Below are 18,668 nucleotides of genomic sequence, written 5' to 3' on the forward strand. Positions count from 1 at the left end.
TCTACCAAGAACATGGAGTTGTTGATAACAGTTGTACAAAACCACCCGAAACCCTTGGCCAGGGGCTCCTGTGTGAAGGACAGTCTCTGTGGCTGTCACAGGAGCCTGGGGAGAAGCTAGGTGGTACGTGGTATGTGGTCACAGCCCAGGGGAACCCTGCCTCAGACATAGTAAAAGCTGATTAGAAAGGGCAGCCTTAGCGAGTGGCAACTTCGGGAGGGCAGACTTCAAGCACCGCACAAGTCCACCAGACTGCGTGCCTCGGTGGGCTAGCCCCTGTTCTCTTGGGCTGTCCTCCTATTCCAGCCTAGGCTGCAGAGACCTGTTCCACTGGGCTGCATCCCACTTTGCGTGGATGGCCGGCAGCCCTCAGGGAGTCTGTGTCACGTGTCTACTATTTCCTGCCCTGACTTCTCAGAGGAGACAGCATGGGCGCCATCCAGGCCAGCATGTCACCCACAAATGCAGGGATGCAGGTGCAGGGCCTGCCGTCCCACAGGACAGCCCAGTCAACGGGAGGAGGGAGCCTGTGGCCAGTCTCTCTGCCTTTTGTCCCTGAAGTAGACGGTTCTGGGACAGAGCTGTGTGGCTCCCCAAGGCTCAAGCACTATTTTCCCCACAATTTGGAGATACTTTCCCTTCTCTTTCTTTTTCTGGATCTCATCTATTCTTGTGTTCTTGGAGGGCTTTCCAAAGAAACCTCAAGTTCTGCTTTTCTGGGACTCCGTCTCAGGCTCCCGCTCCCTTCTGTTGCCTCCCACTACCTAGAGGGACAGGCCCCGAGCTCAGCACCTTAGATCACAACCGTGTGATCCCAGCAGAGCTGATGTGGGCATGGCATCCACAGAGCGCAGGACTCATTCCTGGAGGGCAGCCATGGTTCCTCCACGCTGGGCTCCCTCGACACATGAAGTCAGGTCATGGCAGGAGGAAGTGGGAGCTGACTTCTTACCAGGCTCAGAGCCCCACCTCCACAGCCCGCCTTTCCTGAAGCAGCGACCACACAGCTCCAGCTGGCTGCCCCACCCCTCACTGGACACAGAGCACTGGAGAAGGGAAGCGTTGAATTAGCAGCCAATCCAATGAATGAATTCCACCAGATGCAGCAGAGAAGGGAATGAATGAATTCCACCAGACACACACCACAGGGAGCCCCTACCTGGCCCCCGGCACTCCAGTTGGGATTCTAGAATAAGGTGTGTGTGGTCCTTGTGGGAGATGTTAGAGCTGAGGGGCCCTGGAGCTGCAGTACAGCCGCTTCATGGCAGATGAGGTGAAGTCCCTGTCATGGTCACGGACAGTGCAGGCGCCGGCCCCCTGCTGGACCCTGCCTGCCTCCACCTGGCAGGCTAGCTGGAGCCATAGGGGACTGGCTTGCCATGGCTGCCTGCCTTAGGGACCTGCCTTCCTTAGAAATGCCACTGTGCAAATGGCGGGACAGATGGTGAACACTTCAAAACGTAGGCACAGGGGGGACCCTGCCAGGGGCTCAGGGTGTCACCCAGGAGTTCCGTGGAGCCACGTGGCCCACTGATCACTGGGGCCACGGACCCACAAACAAGGCATCGCTTCTCCACATGGGGCCCGTGAGTGGAGCCTGTGGAGAAAAGTGGGAAAAGAACACAAAGAAAGCAGTATGGTTCACACGAAACACCAACCAGCCAGGTTGGTGTTCATCGCCCGCCCTGTGCACGGAAGGAAACCCAGTCCAAAAGAGCTGAGGAACTGGTGCTGGCTCTCCATCGAATACGCTGCCTCTGGGTCCGCTCACTGCACACTCAGTGCTGGCCAAACACTGGCCTCCTCCACTGGTATCTTCTCAGTCCCCAGGGAGAGAGTTCCAGCCCCACAGGGGGTGGGGGTGCCCTGGTCACAGCAGAGGCAGGAGCAGGAGGGACTCAGGACCACAGAGGGCTGTGGAGGGGAGCCTCAGGGATCAGAGACCAGGGAGTGGTGGGGAGAGTGCGGAGCCTGAGGTGGCAGAGCCACTCACTGGCAGATGCTGGTGTGGGGACAAGTGTGTATAGGGGTGGTGGCAGCGATGGTCACCGTGTAAACTGGCTGTGTGTGATGATGGGGTGACAGAATGATGTCTGGTAGAATCTAGCAGGGGCAGAGCCCCCCCAAGAGGGAAGGTTTGGGGGCTCTTGTACTCCCACATTCAAAATAGGAGGACACAGGGACCTGTCTAGACGCCATTGTGCTTAGCAAGTGCTGATGTTTCCTAAACGAAATGTTTTCAGGGCTCTATGTGGTATCTACCATGAACTCACAGGGTACGGCAGGACTGCAGCCTGTGCTGTCACAATCTGGGGTAGAGAAGGCACACACAGGGCAATGCCTCCAAAGTCCTTATTTAGTTTATTGCACAGAGAGGCATCTTCAGGCCCAGGCACCCCAGGGCCTTTGCTCCTCCCTCCCAGGAAGACAGGTTTCCGCCCTGAGCAAGACGGTGCACGTCAGAGGCCAAGCCTGGCAGTCCTGAGCCAGGGGCTGTTTCCCAGCACTGCGGGGCAGCCAGGCCAGGCTGCTGACTCACCCCATAACCCTGAGATAAGTCACTGGAATTGAAAGTGGGCATTCCTGTGTTCCTGGCCGCCCGGATCTGGGCTGGATTCCCAGACAGGCCTTTCCGAGCAGGGATGAGTGGTGGCCGATGGGCAGAGGGGGAAGATGTGGCCATGGGGGAGGCCAGTACATGTCACTTGAAAACTGGTATCCAATGACCTAGCAGAACTTACATCCAGCACAGTCCCCCGTTAGTCTTACAGCACACATCCCTCCCAGGAAGCGCCCAGAGCTGGGCGATGGAAACCTCCGAGGGAGGCAGCTGGGCGGGAGGCCTCTGAAGGCTGGTGAAGGATGCCACATGGTCAGGGATTTCCAGGGACTGGCAGGAGTCAACCTCTTCGGTGGAATTGCTGGGGCATCATACCTTCTGGGCTCCCGAGTTCCCCCACAAGGCCAGGCCATCAGAGGAGAGTGGTGGCACTGTCGATACAGAGGCCTTGTAGAAGGATCACGGGAGGCCCTGAGCCACGGAGAAACATTGCTGCTAAAAAGGACAGTGAATATCCTTGCACAACCGGGTTCTCTCTCTCTTTTTCTTTCTCTCTCTCTCTCTCTCTCTCTCTCTCTCTCTCTCTCTCTCTCTCTTTCTTGCCTTCTCACTTTCTCTTCTAAGTTCTAGTTCCCTTCATGTACCTAAGTAATGTATTTCATAAAGTCACCAGTGAACGATTTTGCGATCCAGAGAAGGTAATACACAGGGCAGACTGCATTTCCAGAGCTCAGCAGCTGCTCACAGCAGAGGCAGCAGCCGCTGTGCCTGGGGTAAATCCTCACCCTCAGCCCCTGAACCTGCCCCAAGGTGGTCAGCAAATGGAGGATTGGGCTTCTGGGGGGTGCATGCTTCCTTCCTCGCTGCGTCTGGGAAGGACAGTGTCACAGTGCATTTTCACCCCTGAGCGATGGCCCTGCATGGGCTGTGGACTTAGCCTGGGCCATGGCAGGGATCCACAGTAGAATTAAGATTTTCCAGGACCATCCAGAGGGAATGAAATCGGGAAAGCGTTGCTCATTGCTGACTACCTTGATCCTTTGCTTCTCTTCGTGGCCATGGGTGTGAACCTTCTGTCTCGCAGCAGGGGGAAGAAAGAGGAACCACTGAGAGGCAAAGCTCTGGTCTAGAAGAGATCCCCTTAGCAGCCGTTCAACCATCCACAAATTCTGTCAGATGCTACTCTGGGCCCGTCACAGAGCAAGCCCACGGAATCAAAGATCAATGCAATACCTTTCCCAGATAAATACATTCTCAGACTAGTGGGAGGAGAGATACTTAAAGAGGGATTGCATCGGCACACTGCACAGGTTGTATGAAAATATCGTGGAATAGACAGAAAATCAGGCCATAGAGGGCAGGGACTTCCAGAGGTAAGGGTGGGTTGAAGATGTTTTAGGAGGAGGTACAGAGGATTTGAACTGTCTTTACACATAGGAATCTACCAAGTGAAAAGTGTGGGCACCAGCACGTGGGAGAGGGAGCAGCTGATGCAAAGACACTGGGATATGAAGAAATCATTCCTATTTGGAAACTTGCTGTGAATACTGATTCTGGTGAGGAGAATTTGGCTGGGTAACTTGGAGGTGGGTCCCGCTGAGACGTCTGAGCTTCACTCGGTTGACAGTACTGAGTGAGCAAACCACTGCCCTGTCCCGATCTTCTGGAGCCATCTACCTACCAGGGTAGACTGGGGAAAGGCCAGGGGCAGCGTCTGGAGACCACAGGAGAGGAGAAGGAGACAAGAATGGCGGAGTGCAGTCTGCCGGAAGGCCTTGCTGCCCTGTTCCCACAGGGCTAGGGGCAGTGCCCAGGACACTCTGCTGCTGGGTCATGTGAGGAGAGGTCTCTTGCCCCATCCTGTCCGGCCTGGCACACAGGTGGTGGCAAGGTGGCAGATCAGGCCATGTGGGTAAAGCAGAGCCGTGCTCCAGGGGTGGGGCTGGCACAGGGAACCAGGCCAAGCCAGGTGTCTGGGGGCCTCCTGCCACAGCCTGGTGACGGAAGGCTGGGCCGAAGCCAGGACAGCGGAGGCAGCAGAGTGGGAGGCGCTCAGGGGCCCGGATGTGCCGCTGCTGTAGCCCAGCTGCACACATATGTGGCAAGACCTCTACCCTGGACCTCCCTGAACCCCCCCCCCGCCCCCCCCCCCACCACATGCTGCTGCTAAGGACAGAGAGGACCCCGCCCAGAGGATGCTTGCTCGCTTGTCAGGATCGAGAGGGCGGGACATTCCAGCCCTGAGAAGCTGTGACTTCGGCCTTCTAATTTACCAAAGCCCAGAGGGACATGAACGGTCCAACCTATACCAGTGGCCGAGACAGGCCATCAGAGTACAAGAGAAAAGGCCTCAACCTCCATCTTCCTTCCACCCTGGAGACCCCAGGTCTGCTGGTGGCATGGACCCAGGCTGTGGCCATCTTGCTGCGTTGGGAACTCCCTGTTTTCCTCCTACCTCCCACCAGCTGCGTCAGGGTGCCTGGCCACCATGACCTGGAGGCTTGGCTCCTTGGGGCAGGAGGCTGGCACCAGGGCAGGTCAGGGCAGTGGAGCGCACACTGGAGAACAGCTTCCCTCCCTGTATGGTGACAACATTCAGCCCAAGATGGCATCACAAAGAAGGGACTCTTCCCCAGCCTCCTGCTCTCTTCCTCAGCAAGGACAGGGACACTGGTCTGCCCTTAGGGACAGCCAGAGAAAGTACCCAGAAAGGGATCCCAAACCAGAAGAAGGGAGGAAGCTTTAGGCCCAGGGCGTGGGCCCTCCCAGAAACAGAAGGGAGGTGGGTGACCCTGCCACGCCCCACATACCAAAGTCAGAGGAGAGTGGAGAGCTGCAGCAATGCAGCTCCCTCCTAGCTGCCCCAGAAGGCCACAGCCCCCCCTAGAATGCCACCCCAGATGCCCACCGACCACAGAGACGCCAATCGGGCAGGTGAGAAGAGGCAGGTCCCTCTTGTCGGGAGTGACTGAGCCCCGGGACCCGGTCTGGGACCTGATGGCTGGGGCCTCGCTGCCATCCTTGCCAAGCTCCACTTTTGGAAAGTGCATGTACCCCGAGGGACTTGGAAGGTGGGGCTCGAGACAGACAGGAGCCCCTGGCCGGCTCCAGGGCCTGCGCTGGGCGGGTGGGACCCCTGGGCGGGCAGGGCCCAGTTTCCTGTGGCTGTGGGGCGTCAGAAGGGAGGAAGGGCCGCAGCTAATCTGGAGAAGTGATTTTCCTCCTGGGCTGCCCGTCCTGGGCAGGGCCCTGCCCTGGCGTGGCTGCCTCGAAGGTGGTGGCCAGGACTCTGCAAGGGAGGCCTGGCTTATCAGGCAGGAAACACTGGGCTCGGGCTGCTTCCTCCCTCTCCTGGTCACTGCTCCTAGGGGCAGGAAAACCTCTGCAGCCGTGATCCCTGCTCTCCTCTGGCTCTGCCTTCCCCACTGGGGCGGAGTCACTGCAGGGCCCGGTGGTGCCATCTCTACGCCATGGGCCCAAGTAGGCCGCCTGCCATCCTGACAGTGAAGGAAAGGGAGACAGGATGACAGAAACACGCCAAGGGGCACTGGCTGCCGGTCAGGCTGAGCCTCAGTGCCAGCCCCTGGGTGCACAGTAGGTTTCAATCTCCTGGGAGCCTTCAGTACATGAGCTGAGCCCCAAGACCAGAAGAGAGACCTGGGAAGTTAGGATGAAGACACCCTAATTGGAGCCTTGTCCCCCCATCTGTACCCAGCCCCCTTCCGCCCTGACACACCAGCAGCTGCACCATGGCATGCACTGTGTGGTCAGCAGAGGATGATGTCCCCTGAGACCTCAGCACGCTGGCACAGAGGATAAGGGGGCCCTGGCTCGGGTCTCATTCCACAGCCACGTGGGGACAGATTAACATCCACCCACCCTGCAGCTGGAAACCCTTCACCTCTATTGCCTCCACTTCCTTCTTCTTCAAATTGGGGGAGGGGAGAGAGAGGCGGAGGGGGGAGGGGTAGCAATGGCTCAACCAATCAGTAATTTTGCCTCAAAGTTACAGAGCTGGGCAGAGCATCTCTCATTTCCAAGCTGAGCCACGCTCTACGCTCTGGAGTCCCCATCCACAGACGGAGGCTATCATGAGAGAATGCTACACTGAGGGTGGTAGGTGGCGGATGCATGTACCTGCACTGGACACACTGTGGAAGATGCATGTACCTGCACTGTGGATTGTACCTGAACGGTGGTACCTCTACGAAACTGGCTGCTTATCTTGTCATTATGTCCCTAAGCGAGACAGTGAACAATGATTTACACAGCATGTTCCTTTTCAAGGTAATATACATCAGCTAGAGATGTTTTAAAGTCCACCAGAGGAAGTGTGCAGATCAAACGCATACTGAGTCACTAATCTGGGAGACCTGGGACGAGGATGCACAGGGTCCTGGGACACCGAAGAGCAAACACCTGCTCTGTCTCCATCCCCAAATAATAGAGGGGTGCCGAGGGTCAGAGGAGCCATCCATCTTCATCTGTCCACAGCACAATGGACATGTAAAAGAAAGGGATCTGACTTCCCAGGATTTGAACATGAGGCCCTAAAGGCTTTCTCAGGTTATCTGATATGAACTAGCCAGTGTGAGAGACACAGGCTGGGGTGCTTGGACGTCTTTAACCCCACCTTTAGCCCTCCACCTGCCCTTTGCACTCTTGGATTTTTTTTTTTTGTGCCAGTCCTGGGCCTGCGCACTGTCCTTGGGCTTTCTCACGGCTACAGCTCCACCACTTGAGCCTCAGCACCACTTCCAGCTTTTTTTCTATGTATGTGGAACCAAGGAATCAAACCTGGGTCTTTTGGAAAGAGGCAAGCACTCTACCAGTAGGCTAAACTCCCGGCCTCATCTGCCCTTTCACTCTTGTCACCAGCACCTCTCAGAAGCAAAGACCTTCCAAGCATCAGAAGCCGGAGCCTCTCTAGGAAGAATATTCTCAGATCCCCCACTTCTAGTCTCCAACCCCCCCCAGCCCCTGAGAGATGGGTGGGATATGCAGGCCCCCTACGAAAGAACGGGGAGCAAGGCTACAGAAGCCACCATCTGATCCAGCAACAGGAACATCCAAGAAACAGCTACACCAGCACCCCTGCGGAACGTTGTAGAAGTGCTCCGGGGTAGTGTGCCCTCCTCTGCCACTCTTCCTGTCGTAAGAGCTTCCCTCCCTCCTACCCCACATTTGCACAGCCTGTGGGGTCTGGTGGAAGCCACAGTCCATAAAAGGATCCCCCAGAGGAGATGAGGGGTGACCAGCAGCACTCAGGGTGGTGACTACCTGGCCAAGGAGGGTGTGGCGCTCCACATCCTTGCAGGGGACGAGCGCTAAGGAAGGAGGGGCTTCGTGAGCCAGGGACTTGCAATGGTTTTTCAGCTTTCAAAGTCCCTTTTTTATCTAGAGGATTCCTAAATGGAGTAAAAATGTAGTTGCAAAGGATAACAAAGAGGAAGAGGGAGAGCTGGCCACAATACATGCGCGCGCTCTCTCTCTCTCTCTCTCTCTCTCTCTCTCTCTCTCTCTCTCTCTCTCTCTCTCTCTCCCCCTCCCTCCCTCCCTCTCCTGGGATTTGAATTCTAGGCCTCTCCAGGCAGGCACTCTACCACTTGAGCCCCTCTGCAGGCTTTTTGAATAGGGTTTTACATGAATGCCTCAGCCTCTCTGAACCACAATTCTCCTATTTATGGGTTTTTTTTTTTTTGCCTAGCTGGAATAACAGGTGCATGTGACTGTGCCAAGGTCTGGGTGTTTTTTTTGGTTTTTGGTTGAGATCTTGAGAACTTTTGCCCAGGCTGGCCTCCACCGTGGTCTTTAGATTTCTGCCTCCTAAGTAGCTAGATTTATGGCCAACAAGGCCTCTCATGAAGAGCCCCCACCACCGCTCCCTCCTAAGCCGAACTGTGGGGGTCTCTCCCCTTTGTTTCCTCCACACATTCATCCCCATCAGATAGTCACCAACCACATCGTTCTGAGCTCTCAAGACAGCATGTATGAGTCGCCCATCATGAAGGAAACTGAACTTGCCTGGAGAAATTGGAAGCAGACCATCGGACTGCATCTCTTCTGTGCATGCAGACAGCTTGGCAGTTTCTGAAATGACTCCAAGCGCAGGGATTGCCTCTGCTGCCAGACAACAGGTGCAGGGATTTCCCCAAGCCCCAACCCAAACGCCTCCATGGTAGGCCCAAGCCTGTGGGGGAGGGGGGCAGCCCTGCCCAGGGACCAGCCTTCCCCCAGGGCGGGGCAGAGCTCCTCACAGTGCAGACCCAGCCAGGCCAGACCCTACCCACCTGCTGAGCGGGTGAGAAGACACAAGGCAGCTAGTGTCAGGTAGGCCAGAGTCAGGACCAAGCACTGGGAGGTCTGGGGGAGAGGAACACCCTGGAGCTGTCCAGAGAAGCCAGAGGTAGCATACAGTAAGTGCTTGACAGACACAGGCCCCCCACTCGAGGGGCCTTCTCAGATGTCAGTCCTTGCAGAGTCTTAGCTGCACCTCATTCTTCCCATTAAGAAAGAATTCATTCCATCTGCGAATTGAATGGAGGTCCTGCATGCCTCAGCTCTCCACATTAAGATGCCCTGGGAGAGTGAAGAGCTGGAGGAAACCATAGCAAGCTCCTATGAGGCAAGCCAGAGGAAGAGGGATAGGGAGAGAGGAGAAACACAGAGAGAGAGACAGAGACAAAGACAGACAGACAGACACAGAGAGAGACAGAAAAGAGAGAGAGACAGAGAGACAGAGAAGAGAAGGAGAGACCCAGAAAGAGAGAGGAAGAAAAAAAGAAGGGAGAGAGAAAGGTGAAGGAAGAAAGGAGAGTTTAGTGAGGGAAAGAACCAAGGAAATAAGATACATGGAATGATTGGGATGAAAGGATGTAGATATCCCTTTCTTTCTCTTTCCTTTCTTCCTCTCACTCTCATTTTCCCTCCCTCCCTCTTTTCTTTCCTTCCTTCCTTCCTTCCTTCCTTCCTTCCTTCCTTCCTTCCTTCCTTCCCCTGTTCATTTGGAAAAAAAACCAGGAACACGGCCTTCTTGAAAGGAGAGGCAGATGAGCTCAGTGCTGGAGATGGCTGTGTGTCAGCTGCCTTCCAAGGCCAGTGGGAGAGGAGTTCTCTTCCTCTGCCTTTACGTCCCCTGCACATCTGCCTCCTCCGCCTGCACTGCAGCAGGAGTGAGCAGCTAGGGACACACAAAGGCCTCAGCGCTGGGAGGCCAGAGTGGCGAGAGGTAAGTTATAGAGTCCAGCTTCTCTCACTACCACCCGGCTGCAGTGAGCCCTGGGGGACAGATGCTCCTCTGTCCCACAACCTCTCCTGTGGGCTCCACGCGGAATGTGCACATTCATGTCCTCTGATGATCGCTGTAGCCCCCCAGGCCTACCAAGTCGTCCAGGAGCTGGGGAGGAGAGTGCGTGCTCCCATCTCTGACCCCCACTTCCATAGTGAGTGGGCTGTCACCACACAGGTGACAGTCATGAAGGTCTCCCTGGGGAAATACTGACACGTGGTGGTGGAGCGTGTTTTCAGAAGCCAGCAGGCTTCCTTGTAGTAAGATGTACTGGGGGGAGGGAGGGCGAGACGCTTCTGGAATGAAGGTCAGTCTTAGGGGCCCTCCTGCCGGGAGCCAGGCAGATGTCACAGGCCCGAGGCTTGTACAATTGGGAAGGGGCACTCTGGAAAGGACACAGGTGATAAAACACAGACACAGGATCAGTCCACTCCAAACCACGCACAGCTGAGGGCCAGAGCAGGCGGCCCGTGTGGGGACCTGTCCCGTGCATTGCCGGCAGGAAGGAGGCTAAGCGACCATCCGTGGAGTGACGTGGGAGCGTTCACCTCCGTGTGGAGAGAAACGCGGCTGTGCCCTGGGCTCTGCCGGCAGCTGGGATCCGGGGAGACCCAGGTTTGGGGACTGAACACCCTCCTCCTGCCTCCTTCCCTCCTGCAGGCAGAGACAAGGCTGCCCCGACATGCGTGTCCTGAAAGGAGACACCCACATGGCACTGTAAGGGCTCTACCCTGACAGACGCTTCCAGTCCTGCATTTGGGGCCACCAGTGACCCTGCACAATATCCACCAGCTGCAGCCGCAGCCCTGAACAGCAAGACCTGCACCTCCTCCATACCCACGCCGCAGTCCCCCACCCTCCCGCCTCCCTGGCTGAGCCTGGCATTAACTGAACACTGGATGATTTCATGCCATGGTGAAATACTTGGGAAAAAAAAGGCCCCAGGCCTCCTGCTGTGGGGCTTCTCAGCTAAAACACTGTCAGCAAACACATCGGATGGGTGCTGGCACCCAGCTTCCCCTGTGCACAGAGAGCTCCCACCTGGGCCTCAGTGTCCTTGACTGCACAACGGGGTGGGTGGAGAGATGACACCTCCACCGTGGCTGTGGATGAGAAATAGCCCATAAAACGTCCAGTAATGCTCCCTGCACTTACAAAGTCCTATTAAAGTTATGTCTGGAGCTTAGGATAAAATGGAAGGGTGAACAGAGGCCCATTGGGGCTCTCCCAAGACCCACTCCTTCCCTCAAACAAGTCCCAACTGCTTTACTGTGGAGAGGGCAGACAGGTGACCTGCGTGGGACTGAGTAATCGGAGATGGTTCCATCCCTCTTTGGCTGGGAGCATGACGGGGAGCCGTCAGATGTCCCAGACCTTGGTTCACACACCATGCGCTGTGCCTTCCCCCAGCGATCGCCATGGCACCCATCAGACACAGGGAAGAGGGCAAGCCAGGCAGGTTTCTGTCTCTGGTCAGCCTGTGATGGGCTCCTTGGACTTGATGACTCCAGAACACTGCTCTTCATGCGTTTTTTTTTTTTTTTGTCCTTCAATAATAATTCTGAATCTAATGTGCAAAACAGCTTTATCTCCCTGGCATAACTCATAAGTTAACAATTTTTCCCAAACAAAAACATCTTTGTAGGAAACACTTTGAAGAATAAATTCTACACATCCCTGTCTAGCTTGAAAATGTTTTTGTTTTGCAAAACATCTCAGAGGAGAGAATAAATGGTCACAGTACAAAAAAAAGTTTATTTAAATTAAATATTTTTGACAAATCAATATCCACAACTGTTCCAGGCATATGTAGTTCTTCTGAAAAATGGACCAGTTTATAGCTTAGTGTCTGTTATACTGTCTTACAAGATTATTAATACATGTGCTGGACTGGGCACAGGCCAGCCAATCACCATCATCAACCACTATTTATTACCAAATAGCATACACAGTAATAACATATAGATTAGGCATATCTCATAAGCGAGCTTACAACATGACTTGGTAGAAGGGAAGAAAGATCAGTCAAGAATACAAAATATACGGTGAAAATACTAGGAGACTATATAAAACACGCATTTCATACAAGCTTGGAGGAGGGCCCAGGGCTCGAGCCCTCTGAGTCACAGTACGATGTTTCTGTTCGGGCAGCAGTCTGCACAGGAGCAGCAGCGAAACTGCTCTGATGTCTCAGCAGAGGAGTCTCGAAGGAGCTACTGGCTCTAGAGGGGAACAAGTTTCCCTCTCAGAAGAATCATGCTTGGGGCCTCAGAATTAAGAACCAAATTCAAGGGCAGATTTGAAAAACAAGGAACTTCAGCAGCCAGGAGCCCAGCCAACAGGGAAGGAAGTTCTTCCTGCATCTATACAGAACCAGATTCAAAGAACACAGCCTTGCTCTGGGGCAGTCTCTGAGGTCCCTGGCTCTCTGGGCGGTTGGGACTGTGATAAAGGAGAGTATCTGAGTGAGGCTGGCTACGTGCGTGAGCGTGTGTGTCTCTAGAGATTCTCTTCAAGTGCGGGGAGTACATAAGAAGATATCTAAAGATACATTTTTTGGACTCACAGATTGATATGGAATTGAAACCCTTTGTACAACTACTTAAGGATGATACATATAAGAAAGTAAAAAAATAGAGATACGTTTGGTTTTTTTTAAATCTCACTTTCAGCGATGAAGTCAACCCCACTGTACGTTTTCTAAGTTGGGAAAGTAGGTTTTATTTATTTTCCTCAAATGGGAGGCTCTTTTTTAGACATACAGAGTCACTGTGGGAGGAAATACAGACAGCACAAAGCGGTGCACGTGAATCCTCTCCAGGTCACCAGCCAGTGAATGAAATGCTCCTTCCCTGCTTTCCTGTGTCACCCTGGGAGGATTCGCACTCAGCACCTCGGAGCAGGAGGGACTTGGCTTCCTTGACTCCGGGCAGGTGACTGGGGAGCGAGTGTAGGTCACAAACCCAGTCTTGATCTTGCCCCCCACCCAACCCCTCCCCCACACCTAGAGATCAGGTGTGGCTACATCAGAGACAAAGGCTTCATGCCCCGCCACCCTCCTGGGTGAAGAGTGCAGCCAATGAAAGGAACAGAAGGATCCGCAGAGCCATCCCAGATTTATGATGAAGGCTCTAGGGTCACAGTTCCAAGCCCCCACCTCCAGCACTGAGAGGCAGGAAGACGGTGGTGACGTGGTAGTCTCTGTCCCTGCTTGTCCCAGGGCGGCAGAAGGGCTGGGCCTCACCAGGCCCCTGGCTTTATGACACGCTGTAGCTGTTGTAGTACGTGGCTGTAGCATCGGCCAGGACCGAGATGAGGCTGGTTTCCGGGGGGCCGGAGGGAGTCCCCTGGGAGAGGGGTGCATGCCCGCCGACAGTGCCAGGCCCCACGGCAGAGTCAGGGTGGCCGGGAGTGTTCAAATACTGGTCGAACTCATTGCGATCCATGTCGCCCAGCAGCTCCACCTGGCTCAGCTGGTCCAGGGCGTCAAAGCCAGGGTGCTCGGGGGGTGGAGACAGCTGGCCCAGGGGCGCCTGGAGATTGGAGTGGAGTGGGGGATAGGGGGCAGGGGAGTAATAGGCAGGAGATGGGGAGCACCCAGGGGCACTGGTTATCATGGCCAGCGGGCCCAGGGGGTGGCTGCATGGGAGGGGGCTGGAGGCGAACTCGGGGGAGTAGGGGGTCCCGGGCAAGGGGGGCATGCGGCGGGGGTGGGCCAGCTCCTCCTGGCACGGGGAGGAGAAGAAGGTCTGCTCGGGCTCCAGCACGTCCAGCGGCGACATCTCAGGGGGCGTGGGCAGCCCATAGGGGTAGATGTCCGCACCGCCAGGGGTGCCGCCTCCTCCAGAGGCGCCCTCGGGGTAGCAGCCCCGGAGGCCAGGCAGGGCAGCCCCCGGAGAGTACTCACTCCTGTCCTCCTTCTCCCCCAGGGGCCCCCGGCCGCCGCCGCCAGGACTCTTGCCTGGCAGGGCATTCTGGTCCCTGGTGAGGGAGCTCAGGAGGAAGCCGGCGTCCACACGCTTGCACAGGCGCTTGGCCTGCTTCTTCCTGCGAGGCCGGTACTTGTAGTTGGGGTAGTCCTGCATGTGCTGCAGGCGCAGCCGCTCGGCCTCGTCCACGTAGGGCCTCTTCTGCGACAGCGTCAGCGCCTTCCACGACTTTCCTGCTCACAGAAGCCAGAGAAGCCCTCGCTCAGTGTCCGCCATGTGCCCGCCCTGACTCAGCCCCACCCCACCCCACCCGTGTCTCCCTCTCACGGCCAGGCCACCGGGAGGCTGCCGGGCTTCCATCCTCTCCCCAGCCACATGCACAGTGAAGGCCCACCAACCCCAACTCCTTGCATCCTGCAGAGCCACTCTGTACAACACAAGCTCAATCAAAGCTGGGTGCAGGCACTGAGGCTCACACTATAACCTCAGCTACTCAGGAGGCTGAGATAAGAGGATTGCAGTTTGAAGCCAGCGTGGGCAGGGAAGTCTATGGCACTCTCATCACCAACTAGCTACTAAAAGCACTGGAAGTGGAGCTGTGGCTCTGGTGGTAGAATTCAAGCCTTGAGCAGAAAAGCTCAGGGACAGTGCCTAGGCCCTGAGTTCAAGCCCCAGGACTGGCAGAAAAATAAATAAATAAAAACAACAAATAAATTGCACTTAAAATCCAGAAGAGGGAATGGCTCAAACAGTGTGAGATGCACTCAGGAAGGTCCATCTGCCTCAGGGCGACAGGAAAATAACATCTAGCAACATGATATTCGTGGGGCTCTTTTTACCCTTCCAGAGTCAGCTCTACTTGATTATGAGTCCTAACTAAAGTTCCCTGCCTCTCGGGAAGTGGTACAATCATATTTTCTTGTGACCTAAGTCCCACAGCCCTACCTGAGAGATCTCAGGCTCAGGGTTAGTCTCACAGATTCAGATAAATCCTAAGATCTCACTTAAGTGGAAAATATGACCACTCTTTACCTCTGAAGTCAAATAGTATTTTGTTGTAAGAAGATCTGAGCATAGCCAGAATGATACCATATGTCTTCAATATACACATACACAAACATGTATGCACACATGTACAGATGCACACATTTATGTGCACGTTACACGCACACATGAGCCATCACTTCCTACCATCTACTTAGTACCCTTTGATGGTGGCAGAATACCTATTCAGCCATGGACTCAACACAGAAGCATACCCCTTAGCTCTCAACGACCCTGCTTCTCCCAGAATCCAAACAGATTAAATGATATTTTAACTAAATAGACTAAAGAGGCTGCATGGTTATTCAATTCAGGCTCTCTCTTTAAGAAGCCTCTGGCACAGAGGAAGGGGCTAGTCTGGGCTACATAACAAGACCTGATCTCAAAAAATGTGAAAAATAAAATTATCTCCTGGTTGGAGTGGGGAATGGGGATAAAAAGAGAGATCGGGGGCAAATATGAGGATCAAAGTACGTTACATTCATGTATAAACTATCATAATGAGCTCCATGTGCTCATAAAATCTTAGAAAAAGAAGCTTTCCCCTGTAACCTGCTGGTGCTAAAATACTTCTACTCGATTTTCCATGAGCTGTTCACTGCCTGTCATTTTACAGGTCACCTTGCATCTGTCTCCCATCTTCAACACACACGGCTCACCCCCTGGGGTCCAACGTGCTCCAAGGGTCATGCCTGACCCTTGTTACCTCTCTGGGTGGGCATCTTTAATAGGACTCCCCCACCCCGACTCTAATGGGTCCTGAAATTTGAGGACCCCCTCACCCCCCGCCATCCAAGAGGACAAGGCCTCTGGCCAAACGCGGTAAGGAAGGGACCATGTCTTCGTGAGGCACACTCTGCCATTGTGTGGGGCCCAACTAACCACAATAGCTAACTGCATGGGTCAGGATGTCAAAGGAAGTTGAAAGCTGGGTGACTCATGTCTGTAATCCTAGCTGCCCAGAGTTGAGATCTGAGGACTGAGGCTGAACCCCACTTGTGCAGTTCACGAGACTCTTAACTCCAATTAACCACCAAAAGGCTGGAAGTGGAGAGGTGGCTCAAAGTGGTGGAGTTCTAGCCATGAGTGAAAAAGATAATAAGGGGCAGTGCTCAGGTCCTGAGTTCAAGATCCAGTACTAGCAAAAGAAAAGAAAAAGAAAGGAAGAAGGAAACAAAGAAAATTGAAGGAAGCAAGCAAGCGAGCTAGGTAAAGGCTCATGATTGGAAAACATTAAATGTGTTCTGTCATCTTCATGGAAATTCATAACTAGTTTGTGGAGTTAACTACTATAACTAGCTACCACTTAAAAAGGTAACTGGAAGAATATTACAAATCCCATATTCTGGGTTAAACATCAGTTCTCAACTTGTGGCTAAAGCCACAAAGCTCTTGCAAGAGGCTCATGATCCAGGCTTACCATACATTCTGACTGCGGTAGAATATAAAATCTAGCTGTAGTTTCTAAATGTACCTGGATGTTGTAGTAACATAAAACAAATGTTTCTAAATGTTTACTTGTTTTGACACACTTTCTCATTCATAATGTACTAAAATACTACTGCCATGGCGGGTGGGGGGAGTTTCAGTGTTAGAGTTGTCAAAGCTTCCAGTGACAATGGCTGGACTTCCTCTGAAGAAGGGGACGAGAGACTGCACAGTGAAGCTGCCCACTCTGCTGCCCACGGTTAACAGGTGTCAGGGGTCCACGGTTTAACCAGCACTGCTCAGGCCGTTTTTCCTCAGTGCCAGGGTCTGTGGAAGGAATCCACTGCTTTTGTCTGCTCTGTGAACTGTGCTCTGGGGTACAGCCCTAGCCAACTCTCCGACAAGGCTTGACTGACACGAGGTCGCTGTCCCCTCTGCCTGTCCTTTTCCTGAGCAAGTAGCCTGGATTCTGGGGGAAGAGGGCCGAGGCTCGCCAATTTTCAGTCCACCCCTGCCCCCAACAACTGCACCAGGATGCAGTTAACACACTTACTCTCTGTCCGCAGCTGTGGTGGACTCATAGAGCCCAGAAAGAAAAAAGGAGAGAAAAAAAAAATCTGGATTCACTCAAAAATGTTTCACTAAGATTTTCTAACATGTGAAGAAAAATATGAACTTTTAGGTCAAAGAAAAAAAATCATTATTGCATCTACTTAGTGTATTTCTGGTTCCATTAACACCATATAAATACACATTTTTTCTATTTTGTACCTCCGGGGCCCAGGAACGCAAAGGCCCCGACCAGCGTGGCTTCACCTCTAGCTCTGTGTCTGGGCTGCGAACAGGAGGGCTTGGCACCCAGCCTCCCCCAGCTGGTCCGGGGTCTCTCATCTGCACTGGGGTCGGGGCTTTCTCTCCAGGCCTGCAGTTTTTTTAGCCAGCACAAAGTCAGGCCTCGCTCCACCATTCTGCCAAGGGAAGGCGCCGGTGATTCGATGGAAAAAAGAGTGTCCGGCAGGGTGGGGTCCCCTGTGCCTTCCAAGATCCCCCCTGTTTAACACGAATACTAACTCTACAAAACATACCGAAGGGCGGAGCGGCTGCGGGCAAAGGCGGGATGGATACGTCTTCTGCCCCAGACATCAGAGAGAAAGGAATCGAGCAAAAACTCGAGCTTTCCATCCTAACGAAAAGTTCCCTAATTGGTCTCCTGTCCCCGGCCCCGGCCGAGACAGCACAGCCGCAGCGCTGCAGGGAGTGGCCGCTCGTCTCGGCCAGGTGACCCAAAAATCTGCCCGGACGATCTAGAGCCCTGCGCAGGGCGCGTGAGAGGAGCGGGGCTCCTTGGGTGGACGCCGATTCCTGCTAAATAATCGAGTGAAGCGGGGACTCGTCCCTGCAAGGCGCTCCCATCTGAAACAATTCACGGGCGACAACCGTTCCCGGATCGTTCCCATCGTAAATGGCAGGGAGCCACGGCTTCCCCCGCTTCCCAGCAAGGGCGGCCGCGGGGCTCGACGTTCGCGCCCGGCTGGGTCCCCGCGCGCGGGTCCTGGACGTGTGACCCGCCGGGACGCGCCCGGTGCAGGGAGCGGGGCTTTCTCTCCGCCCCCCGGTGCCCCGCGCGCCCGCGCCGGCCCTGCCCTGCCCTGCCCTGCCCGGCCCCGGCCCCGGCCCCGGCCCCGGCCCCGGCGCGCTCACTCACCCAGCATCTTGCTGAGCTCGGCGTTGTGCAGGTCCGGGTTCTGCACCGCCAGCCGCTTCCTCTCGTCCTTGGCCCACACCATGAAGGCGTTCATCGGCCGCCGGATTCGGCTCTCCGACGCCTTGTCCCCCGGGGGCCTCGGGGCGGACGGCGGCGACAGCTCGGCTTCCAGAGACGGGCACTCGAGTCCCTCGGGCCAAGGATAGGCTCCCATCATCGAGGCCATGGCGCAGGGGGCCGGGGGTCGCCGGGCTTCGCCTCGCGGGGCTGGCGCGGACCGAGCCCTCGCTCGGGTAGGGGCGTCCAACTTGGCCCGCAGCCGCGGCCCGGCCCCGATTTATCAGCTACGGGCGCCCGGGTCCTCCAATGACTCTCGGGGACGGCACCGCCCCTCCCCGTCCCCGCGCCGGCCCCCGCCCAGCCCGGGCCGCGGCCGGGCGCCGGCCCGCGGAGAGGGGGCCGGGCCTCGCCCCGCGCCCGCCCCCGGCCCGCCCCTCCGCCTCCGGAGCCCGCGCGGGGCCCGGCCCGGATCCTGCCCGGCGCCTCGGAGCTGCAGGTGCGGCGCGCGCCGCCCACGGTCACCGCGGCGGGGACCCGAGCCCGATCCGGCCCCTTACCTCGAGTCCGTGAGATAAGTACAAACAACCCCCGCCCAGCCTCCCCCCGCCCCGGCCTCCCCGCACGTCCGGACCTAGCCGGCCTGCAGTCGTCTGC

The 18,668-nt window shown here is 55.5% G+C and overlaps 1 protein-coding gene across 1 annotated transcript; it reads right to left on the reverse strand.

The window, feature by feature from the left end:
• Nucleotides 1-11,586: 11,586 nt before the first annotated feature.
• Sox7 (SRY-box transcription factor 7) lies at nt 11,587-18,239 on the reverse strand. The gene is made up of 2 exons (XM_090353813.1): nt 17,955-18,239; nt 11,587-14,010 (listed from the first exon to the last, which is right to left on the reverse strand). Exons 1-2 carry the CDS (start codon nt 18,178-18,180, stop codon nt 13,106-13,108), a joined length of 1,131 nt encoding a protein of 376 aa, XP_090209939.1. The 5' UTR covers nt 18,181-18,239; the 3' UTR covers nt 11,587-13,105.
• Between the last annotated feature and the right edge of the window lie 429 nt (nt 18,240-18,668).

The sequence above is a fragment of the Megascapheus bottae genome, chromosome 20 (genome assembly GCF_031878675.1).
Source record: "Megascapheus bottae isolate mThoBot1 chromosome 20, mThoBot2.hap1, whole genome shotgun sequence".
Taxonomy (NCBI): Eukaryota; Metazoa; Chordata; class Mammalia; order Rodentia; family Geomyidae; genus Megascapheus; species Megascapheus bottae.